Raw genomic sequence first — 20732 nt, 5'->3', positions numbered from 1 at the left:
AATACGAATTTTCAACTAAAAATAGAAAAGCTAAATTTTCAGTTTAAAAAAAACGATTTTTGAACCAAATTGATGAATTTTTAATTAAAATGGTGAATCTTCAACTGGAATAGTTTAATTTTAAACCAAGAAGATGATTTTTCAACTAAAACGATGAATCTTTAAATGGAATAGATGGATTTTAAACAGAAAAAAAGAATAATTTTTACCATTAGAGTTTAACACTCAAGTAATAGTTTTATTTTTTACCAAAAATAACCCTTTTCTACTTAAATATTGCATATTTAACTGAAATAGTTGAATTTTCAACCAAAAAGATCAATTTTTAAACAAGAAGATTAATTTCTAAAAAAATACGAATTTTCAACTAGAAAAGAAAATTTTGCAACGAAAAATTGAAATTAAGTTATGGAATTTGAAAATCGAATAATTGCACTTTCATTTACAAGAAATTAATTTTTAAAAAGACAGCAAATTTTTTAATAAATAGTTTAAGATTTCAACTGGAATAGTTAAATTTTCAGTAAAAAAATGTAATTCAAATGAAAAACCAATTAACGAAAAATTAATTTTTAAGAAAAAAATCACTTAATTAAAATTTCATTTAAAAAAATATGAATTCTAAACAAAAAATGTAGTAGTTGACATTTCAACCAAAAAAGGCGATTTTTCAATATCAGGTGGATTTTCAACTAAGAAAGATATTTCAGTCATGAGAGAAAAATTGCAAACTATTGAAATTTCAGGCAAAAAGATGAATTTTTAATAAAGATGATTTTTCTACAAAAAATAAAGAATTTTGAACAAAATACATCAATCAACTAAAAACGAACATTTGTCAACAAAAATAAAATATTTAAATTTTCATTTAAAAAAATTTTGTTTATACAAAAAAAATGCATTAAAAAAATATAAAGCTACATTTAAGACTAAAGAAACATTGTTATTCAATTTTATATTGTAATTAAAAAAAAATTAGACATGCCCCAAAAATCTCCCTGGCTTTAAAGGAAATTCCCTGACATTTCCAGGAATTTCCCGGTATATAAAAATTCCCTGAAAAATCCAGGATTTCCAGATTTTATCCTTTATTTTTAAATGATTATATAAAAATCTTAGTTCTTGAATCTATTTGAGAAAAACATTAGGCCTTATGTTCAATAAAAATATTTTATTTTATTTTAAAATAACAATAATTATATTTATTAAAGAGTATCTTCGTCAACTGAATACAAAAATAAAATTTAAAATTATAAACTTTCTTCACTTTACAAAAAACTTGAAATAAGAATATCTCAGGCCTCACAGTCCCTACGGGACAAAATATTAGGGACCAAAGTCACTTTCTGTCACGCTCATAAAGGTACTAAAAAAAAAATTGTATTGAATTTAAAGGAATCTAAGGTAAACGAGAAGTCGATGAAATGCATAAAAATTTCAGGTGAATAAAAAATTCAAATTAATTGAAAGCAATTTAAAAATTTGACAAAGCTTACTTATAAACAGAGAAAATTTGAGAGGAGTTTAGAAATATTCAAGGGAATTCTAAAGAAATTGACGCAATGCCTGAAAATGTAAGGTGAGTTAAAAAGATTTAGAATCAATTAAATAAAAATTACTAAAAATTCAAAAAAATGCATTGAATTCAGTAGAATTGTATAAATTTAGCAGAATTCACGTGAATTAACAAAATTTAAGAGAATTCTAAAGAATTAAAAAGAATTCAGGGTAAATTAATAAGAACTCAGGATGAATTATAAAAAATAAATCCAAATCTCTTTTAATTTTTGAAAACCTACTAATGTATAACCAAAAAAGTTACTAATGATTAGAAACCGATTCAAAAGAATTAAATTTTTAAAAAATTAAAAAACGCTATTGATTGTAGTAAAGTTTAAGTGAATTCAAGGGAAATAAGGATTTGATGAAATTCATAAAAAAATCAATCTGAATTTAAAATGCAATCAGGTGAATTAAAAACAATGAAAAAATATGAAAAAATAATTGAATTCAGTGAGTTTGAAATTACTTTAGCAAAATTAAAGAGAATTTGATGTAATTTGATGAAATTTCTAAGACTTTAGGGTGAGTTTAAAAAACTTTAGATGAATTAAAAAAAAAACTTTTTAAAAATCCATTGCATTGAGTAGAATCGAGGAAATTTATAAGTATTTATAGGAATTAAAAAGAATGCAGGATAAATTAATAAGAAATCAGGGAAAATTTCAAATAAATTTCACAAAATATTTGAAAATCTCTTAAAATCTTTTTTAAATTTTGTAAAGCTCTTGAAAATGCCAAGGTATTTGAAAAAATACCTTAAAATATTTCAAATCTTTTGATCATTTTATCAACTGATCCTCACGATCAATTATATACAAATTTGTAATAATTCAAAAAATCCATTGAATTAATTAGAATTTGAGAAAATTTAGAATAAAAAAAACTATATTTCCTGAAATGCTGGAAAATATAATAAAATACCTTGAGAGCTTTAAAAAACCCCTTACAATAATTGAAATCCTCGGAAACCTTATAAAATCCCGTTATCCTAAACAATTTCAAGCGCTTTGAAGCCCCTTAAAATCTTAAAAATCCCTTTAATTTATTGAAATGTATTAAAAATTTATCGGAATCTTTCAAAATACCCTGAAATATTTCAAAATTTCACAATATTGTGGTTTCAAATTCAAATATTGAAATTTTCAGGACCATTTCGCTATTAAATATTTCAAAACTTCATATTAAAAGCCATAAAAATCAGTTTCGAATTTATCTTATAATTTTAAATATAAATCTAAAGCAATGTCGTATTGAAAAGCTTAAAATTGTATAATTTGAAAAAATCAAATCAAACCATAGCAATATTGTTTTGTATTCTTTATCTTAATTTTTAATTTTCAATATAAAATTTTAAAATGGTCTAATTTTTAGTTGAAGATTGAAGCAAATAAATCATTTTAAATTGAAAATTATTTTATTTGCTAATTTCTAGAATGAGTAATAATTCTAAAGGAAGATTTGAAATTAAAAAGTTAAAAATTAAAAAAGAGGAAAATTGAAATACCAGTTTTTGAATTCTCATGATGAACGCTAAATATTAACGCTAATATTAAATAATTGAAATTTTAAAAAATTTAAGTATAAAAAAGTTTTTATATCCCATTTAAAATAACTTTATTTTGGTCATTTTTTAGAATAATTCAATTCATTTTTTCATGTTAGAAAAATTTGTATAATCAGATTTAATGTTAAATTATAATTTAATTATGTGATTACTATTTAAAAGTCTAGAATTTCATAAAGTTTGACTTTGAATTATTCAATTTAGTTTTCCATATGAAATTAGAGAGATTAAATTGTCAAATTTTAATCGCTTTGAATTTAAAATTATTCAAATTTTAAAGTTTTTAATCTTTCATTATTTAATTTTGAACGCTTTTAATTATAAAGAATAAAATTTCAAGTCCTCTGAATTTTAATATAAAATAATGCTACTTTTTTTATTATCCAAAACAAATAAAAATTGTTTAATTTTTAGCGCTTCGACATAGAAATGATACAATTCAACTCTTTTTTATAATTAAATTGTCGAAAATTGTTCGTATATATATTTTTTTTTATTTTCAGGCGCTTGCAATTCGAAAATATTAATTATTGTTTCAAAAATATTTAAAACATCATATTAAAAAATTTGTTTAATAATGGATTTTTAAGTGCGTATGTTTTAATTTTATTAAATAAAACAGGAATCTCTGTATTCAAACGATTTTTTTAATATAAGGGTTTTAATATTTTTGAAACAATAATTAATAATTTTCAATTGAAAGCTTCTGAAGTTAAAAAAATACAGGAACGATTTTGGACAATTTAAATAGAAAAGGGATTGAATTGAATGATTTCTAAGCTGAAGCGCCAATAATTCAAAAATTTGAATTTGAATTGGAGAATCACGAAAATAGTACGATTTTAGATTCAAATTTCAAAAATATAGGACTATGTCAAAACGTTATAATTGTAATATTTTAAGATTCGAATTTTGGAAATTAGGTCGGTTGAAATTCAGAGGAAAACTAAATTGAATCTTTCAGTCAAAGCTTCTGACTTTCTATAATTTTAAATTGTTATTGCATAATAAAATTACAAGTTAACATTAAAGTTGATTAGAAATATTTAAAAAAATGAAAAAATGAATTGAATTATTCTAAAAAAAACTTAAAAATTAATAGTGATTTTAAACAAAACATGTTAAAAGTGAAAAATTTCTACTCCGGAACGTTAAAACTTAAAAAAATGCGAACTTAATTTAAAACTCAAAAAATGTTGGTCGCTAAAAATTGCGATATTACATCTTTTTTTTATACTCAAACTCTTAAAAATTTCAATTACTTAAAGTAAATTTAAATCGCTTAAAAAATAATAATTTTTAAATTGTAAATAATAATTTTCAAAATGCAACCAATTCAATTTTAATTGCAGAATTAAAACCTATGAAAGGGAAAAATTTAATGTTCATCATGAAAATTCAGAAACTGATAGTTTAATTTTCTAATTTTTTTATATTAAACGCATGTTTTAATTTCAAATCTTCCTTTAGATTTATTATTCAATCTAGAAATTTTAGTCATATATTTTTTCAATTTGAAATTATTTGTCTAAATCTTTAATTAAAAATCGGATAATATCAAGATTTTACATTGGAAATTAAAATTAAAAATGAAGAATACGAAAAATATTGCTATATTATGATTTCATTTGTTGTACAGTTTTAAGCTTTTCAATTTGAAATTGCTTTATATTTACGTCTAAAATTATTAAATTCAAAACTGACTACCATGGCTTTTAATTTGAAACTATAATATTGTGGAATTAAAAATTCGAAACCTACCAAAATTAATCTTAAAATTAATTTAAGAAAAAAACATTAGTATTAAGGCATCAAGTATTAAACTATTTTGAAACGACTGGATATATTTTTTTTACTAAAAGATGTGATTCTGTCAAATAAAAATTCATTGCCATTTTCTCCATTCAAAATTGCAGAATTTTAAATACTGTGAGAAATATTGTAAGCTTTTAAATTTTAATTATTCTAAACAATTTGAAAATTAATACTTTCTAGTTGGAAACAATTTAAGAATTACAAAATGCGCAAATTGTGAAATACTGGAAATCACTCGACTTTATCCGGTGCAATTTTCTCCCAATTCTCCCGATTGGATGGCCACCCTGTTCTTATATGATTTAAGGTCAATCAATTTCCTGTAAAAAGTTTTTATCGCATTTATCCACTTCCGCAATTGATAATATATGAGAAAAAGGGTGTCTTTTGCAAAGAAAGTTGATTTTTTTATAATCCGGGAGAAATCACGAATATTTACCGGGAGAACCGGGAGAAATTCGGGAGTAAAATTTTTAAAAAATAGTAACCAGCCTGAAAATAGAGTACATTAGGGACCTGAGCTAAATATATGGCAAAATAGGGGATACAAGGATCGGTCTGTGAGGCCTGATTATCCATATGAGCAAAATGGTTAACTTGGTCCCCATACTTTCTTTCTCCTCCAGCTAGATTTTAAACGCAAACCTTTTTCAAAGTTTCCTTAGTAAGCAAAGCATTTCCAACTTTGGATTGGTTTTTTTTCTCCAGTTGATTGCTAATAAAATGGCCCACTTGGACCATTTTGTTCAAGTCGACGCCAGTTTGAAGGCCTTGTTCGTGCAGGAAATATAGTAAATCTTCAGTAGCAACATTTCCGGTTGCACCCGCAGCATATGGACAACCTCCTAGTCCAGAAACTGAAGAATCGAAGATTCTTATTCCCTCATCAAGTCCTGTGTAAGTATTTCCTATCGCCTGGCCATAAGTGTCGTGGAAATGAAGAGCAAATTTACTCAAATCATCAACTTCCCTCATTTCGCTGAGAAGAGATTTTACTTTCTTTGGAGTCCCAACCCCAATCGTGTCGCCTAGAGAAACTTCGTAGCAACCTAGATCTAATAAAGCAGAAGCTAAAGCTGCAACGACTGCAGGTTTCATCGATCCTTCGTAGGGACAACCAATGATACAAGAGATGTATCCCCTAATTGTCAGGTCACTCTTTTTAGCAAGGCAGATGATTTCCTTCATCCTTTCCATATTTTCACTCAGGGTGCAGTTGGTATTTTTTTTAGAAAAGCTTTCAGACGGAGAACTGAAGATTGCTATTTCCTTGGCGCCTACTTCTATTGCCTTTTCCAAACCTTTCGCATTGGGGATGAGAACTGGATAATTGACGCCTTTTACTTTTTTTATTTGCTTAAATACTTCTGCGCTATCGTACATTTGAGGAACCCATTTGGGAGATACGAAGCTTGTTGCTTCGATTACTTGAAGTCCTGTTTCTGAGAGTCTGTTGATGAAATCTACTTTCACGGGTGTGGGAATTATTTTTTTCTCGTTTTGTAATCCATCTCGAGGTCCAACTTCGACTACTTTTACGAAATCGCTGTAGCTTCTTGAGTTTGGAAGGTTGCGGATAAAAGGTCTGGATAAGAACATTTTTTTGGCTATTGAGGTTTGGATTTAGGAATTTGATATTTTATTTTTCTAAGGTTCTTGATTTACCTAGGTCTTCAATCTGTGAAAGAAAAAAAAGGATACTTGAAAAAGTGTCCTACAAAAAGTTAGTTTCAAACAGGCAAATTCCCTTACGAAAATCTTCATATTGTTTTAATCTTTAATCTTAATTTAATTAATTTAATTTTTCATCTTTTTGTCTTCATTATTCGTATATCTTGAAATCGTTAAAATCCGCAGACATACCCTGAAATAAAATGTATCGTATTCCCTATAGTTCTCTCACCATTAGTTAAGTCCCTTAAAATCCATTAAAATAAGTAGAAATCATTTCAAATCCCTTGAATATCAATCAAATTCAACTTATTTTCTAAAGTTCTCTAAAAAAAACCTTCAATCCCTTGAAATCTTTTAAATTCTTGGAGATTCTAGAGTCCTCTGAACGTTGTAAAATTTCTTGAAATACAATCGCTAGGAATTCCTTAAAATTTGATTTTGTTTGATAATTAGAGAACCTTTGAAATTTTCGAAATCTCTGAAACTTTGTTTAAAATCTGTTAAAATAACTTAAAATGTTTTTAAATCCTGCAAAACCTTAAAAATAATTGAAGGTCGTACAAAAATTCAATACAAAATGCAACTCTTTGGATATCTCACACAAATTCTGTGAAATCCCTTAAAATCTGGACAAATCCTAAAAAATTGTTTGTTTTTAAAAAATTTTTTAAATCTTAGAATTCTTGACTTTTTCAAGAAGGATTTTGAGAGATTTAAGGGGATTCCTAATTATTCAAAAAGATCAAATGGATTTTAAGATCTTTTACGGAATTTCACAAGATTTAAGGGGTTTTGTAGAACCTCCAATTATTTCAAAGCATTCACGAGATTTTAAAAGACTCTAAGCTATTTCGATCAACTTTAAACAATTTCAAGCGATCATTTAGCGATTCCAAATATTCAAAGTGATTTCACAATATTTCACAATATTTCACGGAATTTTACAAGATTTAAGGGATTTTATAGGACTACCAATTATTTATTTTACAAACAAAATCGTATAAAATCCCGTAAATTCTTTTAAATAATTGGATGCCCTATAAAAACCTTTAAATCTTCGTGAAATACATTTGAATTTTTGAAAGCACTAGGAATTCCTTTAAATATTGATTTGATTTCATTTATTTCCCAGACTTGTTTAAAAATCCCTTTATAATCCAGCTTAAAATCTTAGAAAGTTCTACTAATTTCTTTGGAATCCCTAGAAGTTTTTAGAAATATCTTGAAATCATTTGGAATTTGTGAAAAAAACTGAAAATGTTTGAAAATCCTACCAAATTCTTGGAAATCCTTTAATATTTTCGAAATCTGTCGAAACTATTTAAAATCTGTTAAAACAGCTTGGAATTTTTTAAATCCTGCATATCCTTTGAAATAATTGTAGGTCATACAAAACCCCTTAAATCTTGTAAAATTCTTCGAAAACCCTTCAAATGTTTGGAAATTCCACAAAATTCTGTAAAATCCCTTGAAATCTTAGGAAATCCTATACAATTCTTTGCTATTTCTTGATTTTTTTTAAATCTCTTAGAAGTCTTAAATTTTGTACAATTTCGTAAGAATTTATAGAAATCCCAGCGATTTCAAACGTTCAAATAGATTCCAAAATCTTTCAAGGAAATCCACAAGATTTAAAGGATTTTATCAAACCTCCAATTATACCAAAGGATTCATGAGATTTTAAAAGACTGTACGCTTAAAGAATTTTGTACGATTTTCAAATATTTTAACCTCGATTTTAAGAAATTTCTAGAGAAGTTTAGGAAATTAAATAATCTTAAAGGAATATTTAGCGGTTCCAAATATTCAAAGTGATTTCACAATATTTCACCGAATTTTACAAGATTTAAGGGATTTTGTAGAACCTCCAATTATTTTAAAGGATTCACGAGATTTTAAAAGACTCTCAGCTATTTCAATAAATTTTAAACAACTTTAAGAGATTTTTGTAAACGTCTAGGGATTTTAAAGAAGTTTGTAGAATTTTCAAATATTTTAACCTCTATTTTAAGGAATTTGTAGAGAAGTTTAGGAAATTAAATAATTTTCAAGGAATATTTAGCGATTCCAAATATTCAAAGTATTTTCACAATATTTCACGGAATTTTATAAGATTTAAGGGATTTTATAGGACTCCCAATTATTTATTTTTCAAATAAAATCGTAGAAAATGCCGTTAATTCCTTTAAATAATTGGAGGCCCTATAAAATCCTTTAAATCTTCGTGAAATTCCTTTGAATATTTGAAAGCGCTAGGAATTCCTTTAAATATTTATTTAATTTCATTTATTTCCCATACTTGTTTAAAAATCCCTTTATAAGCCAGCTTAAAATCTTAGAAAGTTCTACAAAATTCTTTGGAATCCCTGGAAGTTTTTAGAAATATCTTGAAATCATTTGGAATTTGTGAAAAAAGCTGAAAATGTTTGACAATCCTACCAAATTTTTGGAAATCCTTTGATATTTCCGAATTCTATGGAAACTATTTAAAATCTGTTAGAACAGCTTACAATTTTTTAAATCCTGCATATCCTTTGAAATAATCTAAACATATTATAAACAATTTTAAGAGATTTTTGTAAAGTTTAAGAGATTTTAAAGAATTTTGTACGATTTTCAAATATTTTAACCACGGTTTTAAGAAATTTCTAGAGAAGTTTGGGAAATTAAATAATTTTAAAGGAATATTTAGCCATTCCAAATATTCTAAGTGATTTCACAGTATATCACGGAATTTTACAAAATTTAAGTGATTATATGGGATTGAGCGATTCTAAATATTCAACCGAATTTCACGGTATTTCATGGAATTCCACAAGCTTTAAAGGATTTCATAGGACCTTTAATTATTTATTTTTCAAATAATTCTTTGGAACTTGTTGAAATCTTTAAAATCGTTAAAAATCCCGTAAATTCTTTTAAATAATTGGAGGCCATATAAAATCCTTCAAATCTTCCGTGAAATCCCTTTTAAATATGTGGAATCGCTATGAATTTCCTTGGGATATTTATTTCCCAAACTTTTGTAGAAATCCCTTTAAAATCCATTTAAAATCTTAGAAAGTTCTAAAAAAATCTTTAAAATCGCTTCAAGTTTGTGGAAATATCTTGAAACCCTTTGTAATCCTTGAAGTTCTTTCTTAAATCTTATTAAATTCTTTGAAATACCTTGCAATCTTTGAAATCTCTTAAAATTAATTGAAATTTTATTAAAATATCTTAAAATCTTAAAAATCTCGTGTAATTTTTTGGAATTCCCTCAAAATAGCTTAAAACTTTTAAATCTCGTAAATTCTTTAAAATAATTGTAGACCTTAAAAAATGTTATTTTAAAATAGAATAACTATTTATTTACATGTATCAGAAATAGATAAAGGTGGTAAACCTGATGGCTCGAATAGAAAAACAGACTCATGTATTATAGCATTAAAAATTAAAAGATTTGAAATAAATAGACATTTAAAAAATTGCACAGCTTCAATTTCTGATAAGAGTTCTAGTTTCGAATTATAAAAAATTCTTGCAATAGTGTCATAAATATATTAATTTGTAAACAATTTTCTTAATATGTCTCATAAAATTTTTTACTCTTTTTTTACTATTTTTTTCTATAAAAATAAACAAAAGAGTAAAAATAACATAACCTATATCATACCTGGTGTTTAGAATCGATCCATTTGATAAAACGAATAACTCTTTAATGTTTTTAAGACTTATTCAAAGTTGCGACAGAGGCTTTGCAAAATTATCAGTTCAGTACATACTAAAGATAGTAAGACATTGTCTTTGTTTAAGAATTGCAGATCATGTTGTTTACCACGAAGTACTTCGTGTTGTTTACGCTTATAAGACTGCAAATGACGTGCATACGAAGTTTTTTAATAAAATAACACAGCCTCAAAATCGTTAAGAAAATTGCCTCGTCTATATTTTCATTTAAATATTCAATAAAACTTTGTGATAATATTAGTAACAAATAAATTACGTTGTAATCTAATAAGTATTATTATCTTTATAAAAGTTTTTCATTAAGTCGATTTGTCATCTTCCATTTAAAAAAAATTACTCTCGCGGGTAATTTTGTATTGGTTGAATCGTCCACGCCTATCTTCTGATTGGTTGACCCATTCTAGTTTCGATTTTTGGCATTAGAGTGCGTGTTTTTCCCGAGTTCCTTTCAAGCCGGAAACCATTTTCTCGGCCATTTCTATCGTGTCTATCTCGGTGAGAGGGTGTTCGTCTATGCTGATTAAAGCGTAAGTTGCTCCAAAATTATATTTTTATTCATGTTTTTATATTATTTTGGTTCAATTCTTTTTACTTAATTCCTTTTTTGGTGCATGAAATTCAACGGGATTCGTGTTTTTTTACTTCGATAATTTTAGGAACAGATTTTCTAACCTAGAAATATTTTGTGACCACGTGTAGGTTGGCATTTGTTGGGTTTAATAGTTATAATTAATGTTTTGTATATCTTTAATGGCAAAGAACGATTAATAATGATATTTTAGAATGAATCCTTATATTTAATTTGAATATTTGTTCATCGCATAATATTTCAATTAAGAAAAGAAAACTTGGCTTTGTACCATATTTTTCTTAAAATATTCTCAATTTGTACCAATTTTGTATCCACTTTCATTAAAATAATAACGAATACAATTTCTTCAAAAGAATTTAATTCTATTTTATTAAAAGAAAAAAAGGTCAAATCACATTGAAGTTACTTATTCCTTGTAAGGTATTGCATGGCGATGAAGAATTAAGTGAAAACAATTAAATTTATTTAATACGTTTTTTTTAAAGCCTTATTTGTCTGGGCAAGGAATATCTACAATTTAGTAGATTGTTTCTAATCATTGAGGCGATATTAAATTCCTGTCTTAATCATCAATCGAAGAATATTCTTCGTTTGAATTCATAACAGGAGACAAATTTTAAGCCTTTAAAAACTAAAACTTTAATTTAATGGATTCTAAAAAAAGAATGATTGGAATAATTCTTTGATTTTTTGAACAGGTGACGAACTATCAAAATGGTAAACGGTAGAATTCCGTCGGTCTTTTCCAAGACCTATGTAACTCCAAGAAGACCTTACGAGAAGGCTCGTCTTGATCAGGAGTTACGTATCATCGGAGAATATGGTCTTCGTAACAAACGCGAAGTATGGAGAGTCAAATATACTTTGGCAAAAATCCGTAAAGCTGCCCGAGAGTTGCTGACTCTTGAAGAGAAGGACCCAAAACGTCTTTTCGAAGGTATTTTTTTGTTTGAAGCACACAAAATTTAGATTCTGAATAACATGTCCTTTTTCGAACATAAAAATTTGATTCCAGGTTTCCCAGTCTTTCCCATTTTTTAAGAATATCCCTTTTTCTCTCTATTTTCAAGAATGTTTTCATGTTCTCATATTATTATTTTTTAAATGTGAACTGAATTAATAATACACTAAGAAAATACAACTATTTTTGGTTTGAAGTTTTTTAATTCATCTCTTTAATATTTTTAATTCAAAATTGATCTCTTGGTTCAACATTTAGTTATTTTGATGAAATTGTTCCTATTTTGTTAAAAATACATCTTTTTGTAGAAACTTGATCTTTTCGGATAGAAAGTTTATCCGTTTGGATTGAACATTCATATTTTGCGAATGTCATGTTCTGATTGAACATTCAAATATTTGGTTGAAAATGCATTTTTTGGGCCAATTTAATCTTCTTTTTTGGCCTGAAAATTCGATAATTTCGTTGAAAATTAATTTTGTTACAAATTAATCGTTAAAAGGTCAAATGTTTCCCTAATGTTCTTTTTAATTTTGGCTAAACATTAATTTTTAAATGGAAAATTTAACGGTCATTTTTGTTTACTAATTTATCTTTGGTACTTGAAAATTTAGCTTCTTTGTCTTTTTTGCTTAAATTTACTGTTTATGAGTAAATATAAGAATATTTTTTGTTAAAATATCAATTAGCAGATTTTTTGTTGAGAATTCACCAATGTTGATCGTTTGTGGTTTAAAATTTAACGATTTAGTTGAAAATTCACTAGATTTTTTAAAATGCATATTTTCGGATTGGAAAGTGCAGTTTTTTTAAATAGAAAAAACGTTCTTTCTTGAATTCTTAATTTTCTATCAAATTAATTTTTTAGTTGAAAATTTATATTTTTGGCTTTTCTCTTTTAGCTGTAAAATCTTTCTGTGTTGAAAATTCAAGTCTTCGACTGAAAATTCGTTTTTTTTTGTAGTAACTCTGGTTGAAATATCAACTATGACGTTTTTTTGCCGTTGAAAATTTATTTTTTCTTGTCGAAAATAAATCTTTTAAGTTGAATATTCAAATATCATGTTGAAACATGAAATATTTTATTAAAAATTCAACTTTTATGTTGAAAAATTAAATTTTTCGTTGAAAATTTAACTTTCTTAAAATGATTCTGATGTTCGGCTTGAAAATTTAACTGTTTTGTAAAAGCTTGGTCTGAATTTTGTTTAATTCACCTCGGTTGATAATCAATTTTTATGTTGAAAATGCATCTTCGCTGGTTCATTCGACTTTTTTGCTTGGAAATTAAACTAGTTTGTTGTAAGTGCAACTGTTTGACTTGCACTTATTATTATTTAAATTCTTTTTATTTGAGAATTAACGGTCTTCTAAAATTTTCGACTGTTAATTGGAAACTCCTCTCTTTTGGTAGAACATTATTTTCTTTGTTTAAAAATTCAACAATTTGGATACAAACTCAACTAATTGATTTAAAAAAAAAACGAGTTCATTGAAAATTTGCTTCTCTTGCTTGAGTATTTAATTAATTGATTGTGTATGCAACTGTTTGGACTGAAATTATTATTTTAAATTAATCTTTCTTTATTGAAAATTAACTCTTGTTGAAATTTTAACTTTAACTTGAAAATTCGACTTTTTCGTTTAAAATAAAGTTACCTATAAATTATTTTGATTAACAGAATTAATTCCTTTATTTTCGTAAGAAATTACCCTATTTATTATATCTTGAGAGAATTTTCTTGTTGTGCCATCTGGAATTCTAATTTGATCCTGGTCTAGAGTTATTAAATTCCCGAGAATATAAGTTCAGGTTATGTATCCGAGAATATGACAGAATCTAAGAGAATTTATGTTTTTTAACAATATTTTTATTGTTCAGGTTATATCAGCGGCTGAATATAAATTATTTTCAAGTTCAGACATATTCAGGAATTACAGTGTTTCATATACAAATTAAAAAATTTCAAATATATTAATTTATTTCAAACTAAAAAATGATTTTTTTTTTGTAGAAAAAACGCGAATTTTTAGCTATAAAATATACATCTTTTAACCAATGAGATAATTTTTCAACTTAAAATATAAATCTTTAATAAAAAAAGTGATTTCTTAACAAAGTGATTCAACCAAATGTTTTAAACAAATTAGTTGAATTAACAAGCAAAAAAGAACGATTTGTAACCAAATAGTTGCATTTATATAAAAAAAATATGACATTTACCTTAGAGCAGAAGAATTTTCTATTACAGAAAAAGTTGAGTTTTCATCCAAAAAAAGATTCCAGTTAACTCAGTAACATGAAAAATTGAATTTTTGTAAAAAAAATAAGTTTCTACGAAAAAAATCTAATTTTCTATCCAAAGAGACGATTTAAAAAAAAAAGGATGACTTTTTAACAAAATAGTTGAATTCTCTACCAAATACTTGCATTTTTATACAAAAAATATCAATTTTGTACTAAACCATATGAATTTGTAATACAAAACAAGTACTTTTTTTTATTACTGGAACTTTTATCCAGAAAATATTTCAGTTCATTTTTCAACCCCAACATATAAATTTCAAACAAAAAGTAAATTTTCTACGAAATAGTTAAGTTTTCAAGAAAATAGTATAAGAGCTTAATTTGTAACCAAACAGTGGCATTTTTATCGAAAAAAAAGATTTAATTTCTGCAAAAGCAGGTAAACTTTAAAACAAAAAAGACAAACTTTCAAAAAAAGAGTTGAATTTTCAACCGAAAAATTAACGAAAAAATGCAAATTTCTATTAATTATAATTAATTCTGAGATTCTCATAAATTTTTGGTATTATTCTCGTTAACGTTCTCCAAAGTAATATAACCGGCTCAGAACTCTATCCTGGTCCTTTCTAAATGATGATAAACTTTTAAATATTCTGACACCTCTTGTCTGAATATCATTGATGGAAAACAATAATCTGACAAATTAAAAAAAAGCCCCAAAATTATTTCTGTCCAATTCCCAAATACTTATGACTGAATTTCCTTTCAGGAAACGCGCTTTTGCGTCGTTTGGTGAGAATTGGAGTCTTGGACGAAACTCGCATGAAGCTCGATTACGTTCTCGGTTTGAAAATCGAAGATTTCTTGGAGCGACGTCTGCAAACTCAAGTGTTCAAACTTGGATTGGCCAAATCCATCCATCATGCACGAGTTTTGATCCGTCAAAGACACATCCGGTTCGTAATTGTTGAAACTTGCTAACCGTCAAGCCTTAATTGTCTGGGCAAGGAATATCTACAATTCAGTGGATTGTTTCTAATCATCAAGGCGATATTAAATTCCTGTGTTAATCATCACTCGAAGAATATTCTTCGTTTGACTTCATATCAGGAGACACTTTTTCTTTTATTTATTTATTTAGTAAGATACAGAGAATAAGTTCCGTTTTCCATTTTTTCGAATTGAAACGAATTTCCTCTGAAAATTTAGAAACTGCTCGCATCGGGATGATGCATTCGGTTGACCGTTCAGCGTTTCTTCGGAGAGGAATACGAATGAATCGCTGATGAGACGTGAAAGCTGAACTATTTGTTCCTGATCAGTCTCGATATTGTTTTTTTTCAGAAAGACCACTTAAACGTCAATTTGGCGTTTAACGTCTTAACTTGGGTGGATTTCGATTAGCCCTCTTAATATTGGTACAGTGAATTTCGAAATTCTAGTATATTGCGTTGGAGTTACATTTTTAGGATATTGCAATGGTCAATTACAATTATCGATCTGCAACAATGGGTTTTAATTAGAAAGCAGAATTTGGAAGACAATTCGAAAACCTTACCTTGAGTTAGTTATCTATTGAAATTTCTGGGTTGGGGCACATTTTTCATGATAATTTAGAAAACTACAGGGTGGCCGCTGGACCGGGAATTTAGAATCATTTAGCTTACAATGCGTAATTCAAAATTTTTTTACTTATATTTTCCAAATTAAAATTTTTATTTCTAAGCTTACATTTTTAATTTAAAGAATTTTTAAATGCTTTCGTAAAGACTTGAAGCAATAAAAAATAAAAGCCTTTGATGTTGAAATTTTTGCATAGAAACATTTTTATTTAATAAATAAATTTTTTTAAAAACTATTTTAAACCACTTAAAAATGTAAGAATTTCCAGATTTTAACTTTCTTAAACGGTTTCAATTTGAAAGTCTTAAGTCATTAAGCAAATATGAATATGTGACTGAACGTTTGGAAACTATTTTCAACTTAAATATAACTTTATAATGTATTCTCAATTAAAGGATTTTATTAAATTTAAAATATTGTTTTTGTCTAAAATATTCAATTTTTAACCTATTCAATTTGAAATTTTTAATAAAAAAAAAGATAAATTATTGAATATTTAGCAATATTTGAATTTTGATTCAAAACAAGTAAATTGAAACCAAATATTTAAAAATGAATCTTGAACTGAATCGGTTTGAAATAGAAAACCTGGAATCGTTAAAATTTCGAAAAATGCTTAATTTGCAAGTGAAATTTTTAAATTTTAATGCATAATTTATAAATAAAGATTTGTGGAAAAAATTTGAGTAATTTTAAGAGATATTTAGGAATTTTAAAAAGATAAAAAATTATCATGCAAATTTTAGAAAGTTTTCTTAAAATCTTTTAGAATCTTTTTTTAAAATTTTGTTTAAATCTTTGAAAAACTTTTTGAATATTCTCTTAAAATAATTTTTCAAAATGAAAATTTATTTTTAATTTTCCTAGGACTCTTGAGAAAATGTTTTTATTCTTTTTTGAAGCCTTTCAAAATTCTTGAAAGTAATCTAATTTTTTTGTTTAGAATCTGCGAAAATCTACGTTTTGTTTTATATTAGGCTGTCATTTAAAGTTGTACATTCAGTTTGAATCTTTTCAAAGCTTCTACATATCTCTTAAAATTACTCAAATCTCGCCTACAAATAATAAATGTTCAGTTGTTATTTATACATCCAAATTGTAAAGAAATTTTCTAAAATTTGCAGAATTTTCTGAAAATTGTAGAAAAAATTTAATTTATTTTAACTGATATTTAGAAGTACTGAAAAAATGTCCGAAATAATTATAAATTTAAAACAACTTTTAGATTTCTCAAGATTTTGAACTAAAATTTTGAAGCTTTTCAACGATGCTTAAACTCTTTAAAAAGAAAATAATTAAATTTCTAATTTAAGAGGTATTACGTTAAAAAATGTTCAATTTTTCAATATTTGATGTTTCTAGCTTAAAGTTATATAATTTTGAAAATTTAAAAGTTCATTGATTGATTTTCTAATTCAGAGCATTGAAAATGATAACGTGAATTTATATATTTTTATATTGAAAAATGTTAGTGCCTTCAATTTTATACGCGTACATTATCGAGCATATTTGATTACAAAATGTTTTCATTAAAAACTTTCAAATTTCAATTTTAAAAGTTTAAAATTTAACAGTTCCACTTTGAGTGCTTTAATTTGCAGCTCAGTTTTTATTACCTTTAGTGGACAATTGTTTTAGCTTTAGTGTTCCATTTTTTTAATTTTATTGACAGTGAAAAATGTTTGCGAACCGAGAAATGACCGGGAATTTATTCCGTCGATTAAAACGGCCACCCTGAAATTAGTTTAATTATTGTAAAGTAAAAATATGTGCCCAAGATCCTAAACAATTTTCTTTATCATCTTTGCAATTTTTACTATTAAGTTGAAAATTAAAACAAATACAACTTTATATTTGATTAAAAATGTAAACTAGGAAATTAGAATTAGAATTTTTTAAGGCAGGAGGGTTTGATTTGTTATTTTAATTGTTTTTTCAGAGTTCGTAAACAGGTGGTGAATATTCCCTCGTTCATTGTGCGACTGGATTCGCAGAAACACATTGACTTCTCCCTGAAGTCGCCGTTCGGTGGCGGTCGCCCTGGACGTGTAAAGAGGAAGAACATGCGTAAGGGAACTGGTGGCGCAGCTGCTGAAGAAGAGGAAGATTAGGCAATTTAAAAATTCCTTAATTTTAAGGAATTTTTACAATAAACTAGAGAAAAACCTTCAAAAGTATGTCTTCTCTCTTTAATCCTCTGTCCAGACTACACAATTCACAGTCAGTCATTTTTTCATGTTTTCTAATTGAACTTGTCTTTTCAGAAGTCTTAAAAAAATACCCTCTGATTATTTAGAATTTTGTTTAAAATTGTTGTTTAATTAAAAAGCGGAAAATATTTGGGAATAATTGGGTAAATCAGGTGTTTAGTTCCAAATTTATATAAAGTTTTCTAAAACCAAGGGATTTTTGTTCGTTTGAAAAATGTGGAAACTAATTTTTTTGTAGGAACCCCAAATTCGTTTGAAATGGTACCGTAAATGTATAGAAAAATGTCTTTATTTGTAAAAGTATATTTTGTATTTAATTTAAAAAATCAACTATATATTTGGTTGAGTTATATTTTTCCTTTTTTAGAAAATTAACCTTCTAGGTCAAAAATTAAACAGGTTGTTTTGCAATTTTTTTCTCTTCATTAAAAATTAAAATCTTTTGTTGTTGAAATATGAATATTATGGTAATTTAATACTATAATATGCTATTATATCATGGTATTAAATTTTTCGTTGATACCTGATATTGCATTCTCATCCTAATGAGAAGTTATTGGTTTTATGTAAAATTTCAGTTTGCCGGTTTTCATCAAATTTCCACGTTTTGAAACCCACTGAGTCAGAAAAAAACGATTTTTACGAAGGTTTCTGTATTCTGTAGACTTTGGATCAAAATTCAACAAGTGAGCGCATTTTCAAAATGTTTGAAACCACATTTTTTCAAGATTTCAAAATTCTATGAACGGTTATTCATAGTACTCAGAAACTCGAACAATTGATCCTTACGACTTTTTTATATAAAAAGAAAGTGATAAGAGTTCGAGCATTTTCAAAATAAAAAAACTAAAATGAACATATTAAGCCAAACAACGCATGATCTAAACAAAAGCCAAAAGAAGAAAAACGTTGATTTGTGAAAGCCCTACAAGATTATCATAACTTTTTATTTGGTCGAAAAGTTGAAAATTCCAAATTTGATCCTACCAAAAGTAATCAAAATAATCTTAAAAAACAAGATTGCAAATAAAAAAATTACAAGAACAAGGAAATAAGAATTGGCATGATTTAATTTTTATGCCTATGATGAATTCTTATGATATAAATTGATTAAAATGAGACGTGTTTCAGCGCAGCTTAGAACACAATTCAAGGCAAAATACGAAATAAATATAAAAATAATCATGATAAATACAATTTGCTCTTTATTTTGCAATACTTGAATAAGCAATCCCAGGCAGAGTTGTATAAAAAATGTATTGTCTTTGGTATACAAGTGTTTTGTTTAATGTAGAAAAGTTGACATTTAGAATCTGGTCGAGTGCGTAGCACGAGATACGCGATGAGAATGTGTTCGTTAAAGCCGAAAGAGATTTCACAATGAGAAAATTACAATTGTCGGTCCATTGATCTTCAATTTTAAAAGGCATGTGCTCGAATGCGGGAGAACTGCAAAGACCGAGAGTGGAGTGCGATGGCCATCAGTCCCGCGCCGTAGTTGCGCTCAAGCTATCGAGCTAAGCTCTTTTAACAAAAGAGAATTCACAATCACAAAATTACAATGGTGGATGTATTGATCCCTAATTTTGAAAGGTTTGTGCAAGAATAAATGTGATAAATGTGATAAATGTACAACCGAGCGCAAAGCACGAGATAAACATATCATCGAGCGCGAAGCGCGAGAACCAAAACTCACGCACGAGAAGGTGCCCGCGTGGAGGGAAGTGTTTTTTTAGTTTGAAATCAATGTATTCTTTTTTGTATTGTACTATTTTCTTGTACAATCCTTTTTATTGTACAATGTACTATTTTTTATCCATTTTTGGCTAAAAGTTAAACTCGCGTTAAGAATAATTTTGTTGTTAAAGGTTCATCAATTTAATTACCCTGCTTAAAATATCGGACAGAACTCAGAAGTGGGTTCTAACTGGCCATAACCGGTCTCTTAACCGGATTTTGTCCCTGGGTTGTAACCGGTACCTAGCCGGTATCAATCCGGTATACTGGAATATTTGTACCCGATTCTGAACCGGTTCTTTACCGGCGCCTATCCGAATTTAATCCCCAGGATCTAGCTTTCACCTAACCGGTTCTTAACTAGGTCCTCATATTCCTAACCGGATTTTGTTCCTGGGTTGTAACTAGTATCCGGTATACTGGAATATTTGTAACCGGTTCTTCACCGGCGCCAGTCCGAATTTCATCCCCAGGATCTACCCGTCATCTAACTGGGTCCTCATAATATTGTTAACCGGATTTTGTTCCCGGGTTGTAACCGGTACCTAGCCTGTGTTAATCCGGTATATTGGAATATTTGTACCCGATTCTTAACCGGTTTTCCACCGGTGCCTATCCGAATTTAATCCCCAGGATCTAGCCGTCCTCTAACCTCTTTTTAACTGGGTCCTCATAATATTCCTAACCGGATTTTGTCCCCGGGTTGTAACGGGTATCAATCCGGTATACTGGAATATTGTAACCGGTTCTTCACCGGCGCTTATCCGTATTTTATCCCCAGGATCTAGCCGTTACCTAACCGGTTCTCAACTGGGTCCTCATAATATTGCTAACCGGTCTTTAACCGGATTTTTTCCCCGGGTTGTAACCGGTACCTAGTCTGTGTCAATCCGGTATACTGGAATATTTGTACCCGATTCTTAGCCGGTTCTTCACCGGCGCCTATCCGAATTTCATTCCCAAGATCTAGCCGTCACCTAACCGGTTCTTAATTGGGTCCTCATAATATTGCTAAC

The 20732-nt window shown here is 27.4% G+C and overlaps 2 protein-coding genes across 2 annotated transcripts; one reads left to right on the top strand and one right to left on the bottom strand.

Annotated features, from left to right (window-relative positions):
- Nucleotides 1–5015: 5015 nt before the first annotated feature.
- LOC117171968 (hydroxymethylglutaryl-CoA lyase, mitochondrial) lies at nt 5016–10585 on the bottom strand. Its single transcript, XM_033359663.1, has 2 exons — nt 10272–10585; nt 5016–6620 (listed from the first exon to the last, which is right to left on the bottom strand). Exon 2 carries the CDS (start codon nt 6539–6541, stop codon nt 5576–5578), a length of 966 nt encoding a protein of 321 aa, XP_033215554.1. The 5' UTR covers nt 6542–6620; nt 10272–10585; the 3' UTR covers nt 5016–5575.
- Nucleotides 10586–10795: 210 nt separating this feature from the next.
- Nucleotides 10796–17943, top strand: LOC117171795 (40S ribosomal protein S9). Its single transcript, XM_033359406.1, has 4 exons — nt 10796–10872; nt 11636–11874; nt 14916–15102; nt 17709–17943. Exons 2-4 carry the CDS (start codon nt 11652–11654, stop codon nt 17878–17880), a joined length of 582 nt encoding a protein of 193 aa, XP_033215297.1. The 5' UTR covers nt 10796–10872; nt 11636–11651; the 3' UTR covers nt 17881–17943.
- The last annotated feature ends 2789 nt before the right edge of the window (nt 17944–20732 follow it).

The sequence above is a fragment of the Belonocnema kinseyi genome, chromosome 4, assembly GCF_010883055.1.
Source record: "Belonocnema kinseyi isolate 2016_QV_RU_SX_M_011 chromosome 4, B_treatae_v1, whole genome shotgun sequence".
NCBI lineage: Eukaryota > Metazoa > Arthropoda > Insecta > Hymenoptera > Cynipidae > Belonocnema > Belonocnema kinseyi.
Note: the sequence above shows the minus strand (reverse complement) of the source record. Positions and strands in the feature narration are given on the sequence as shown.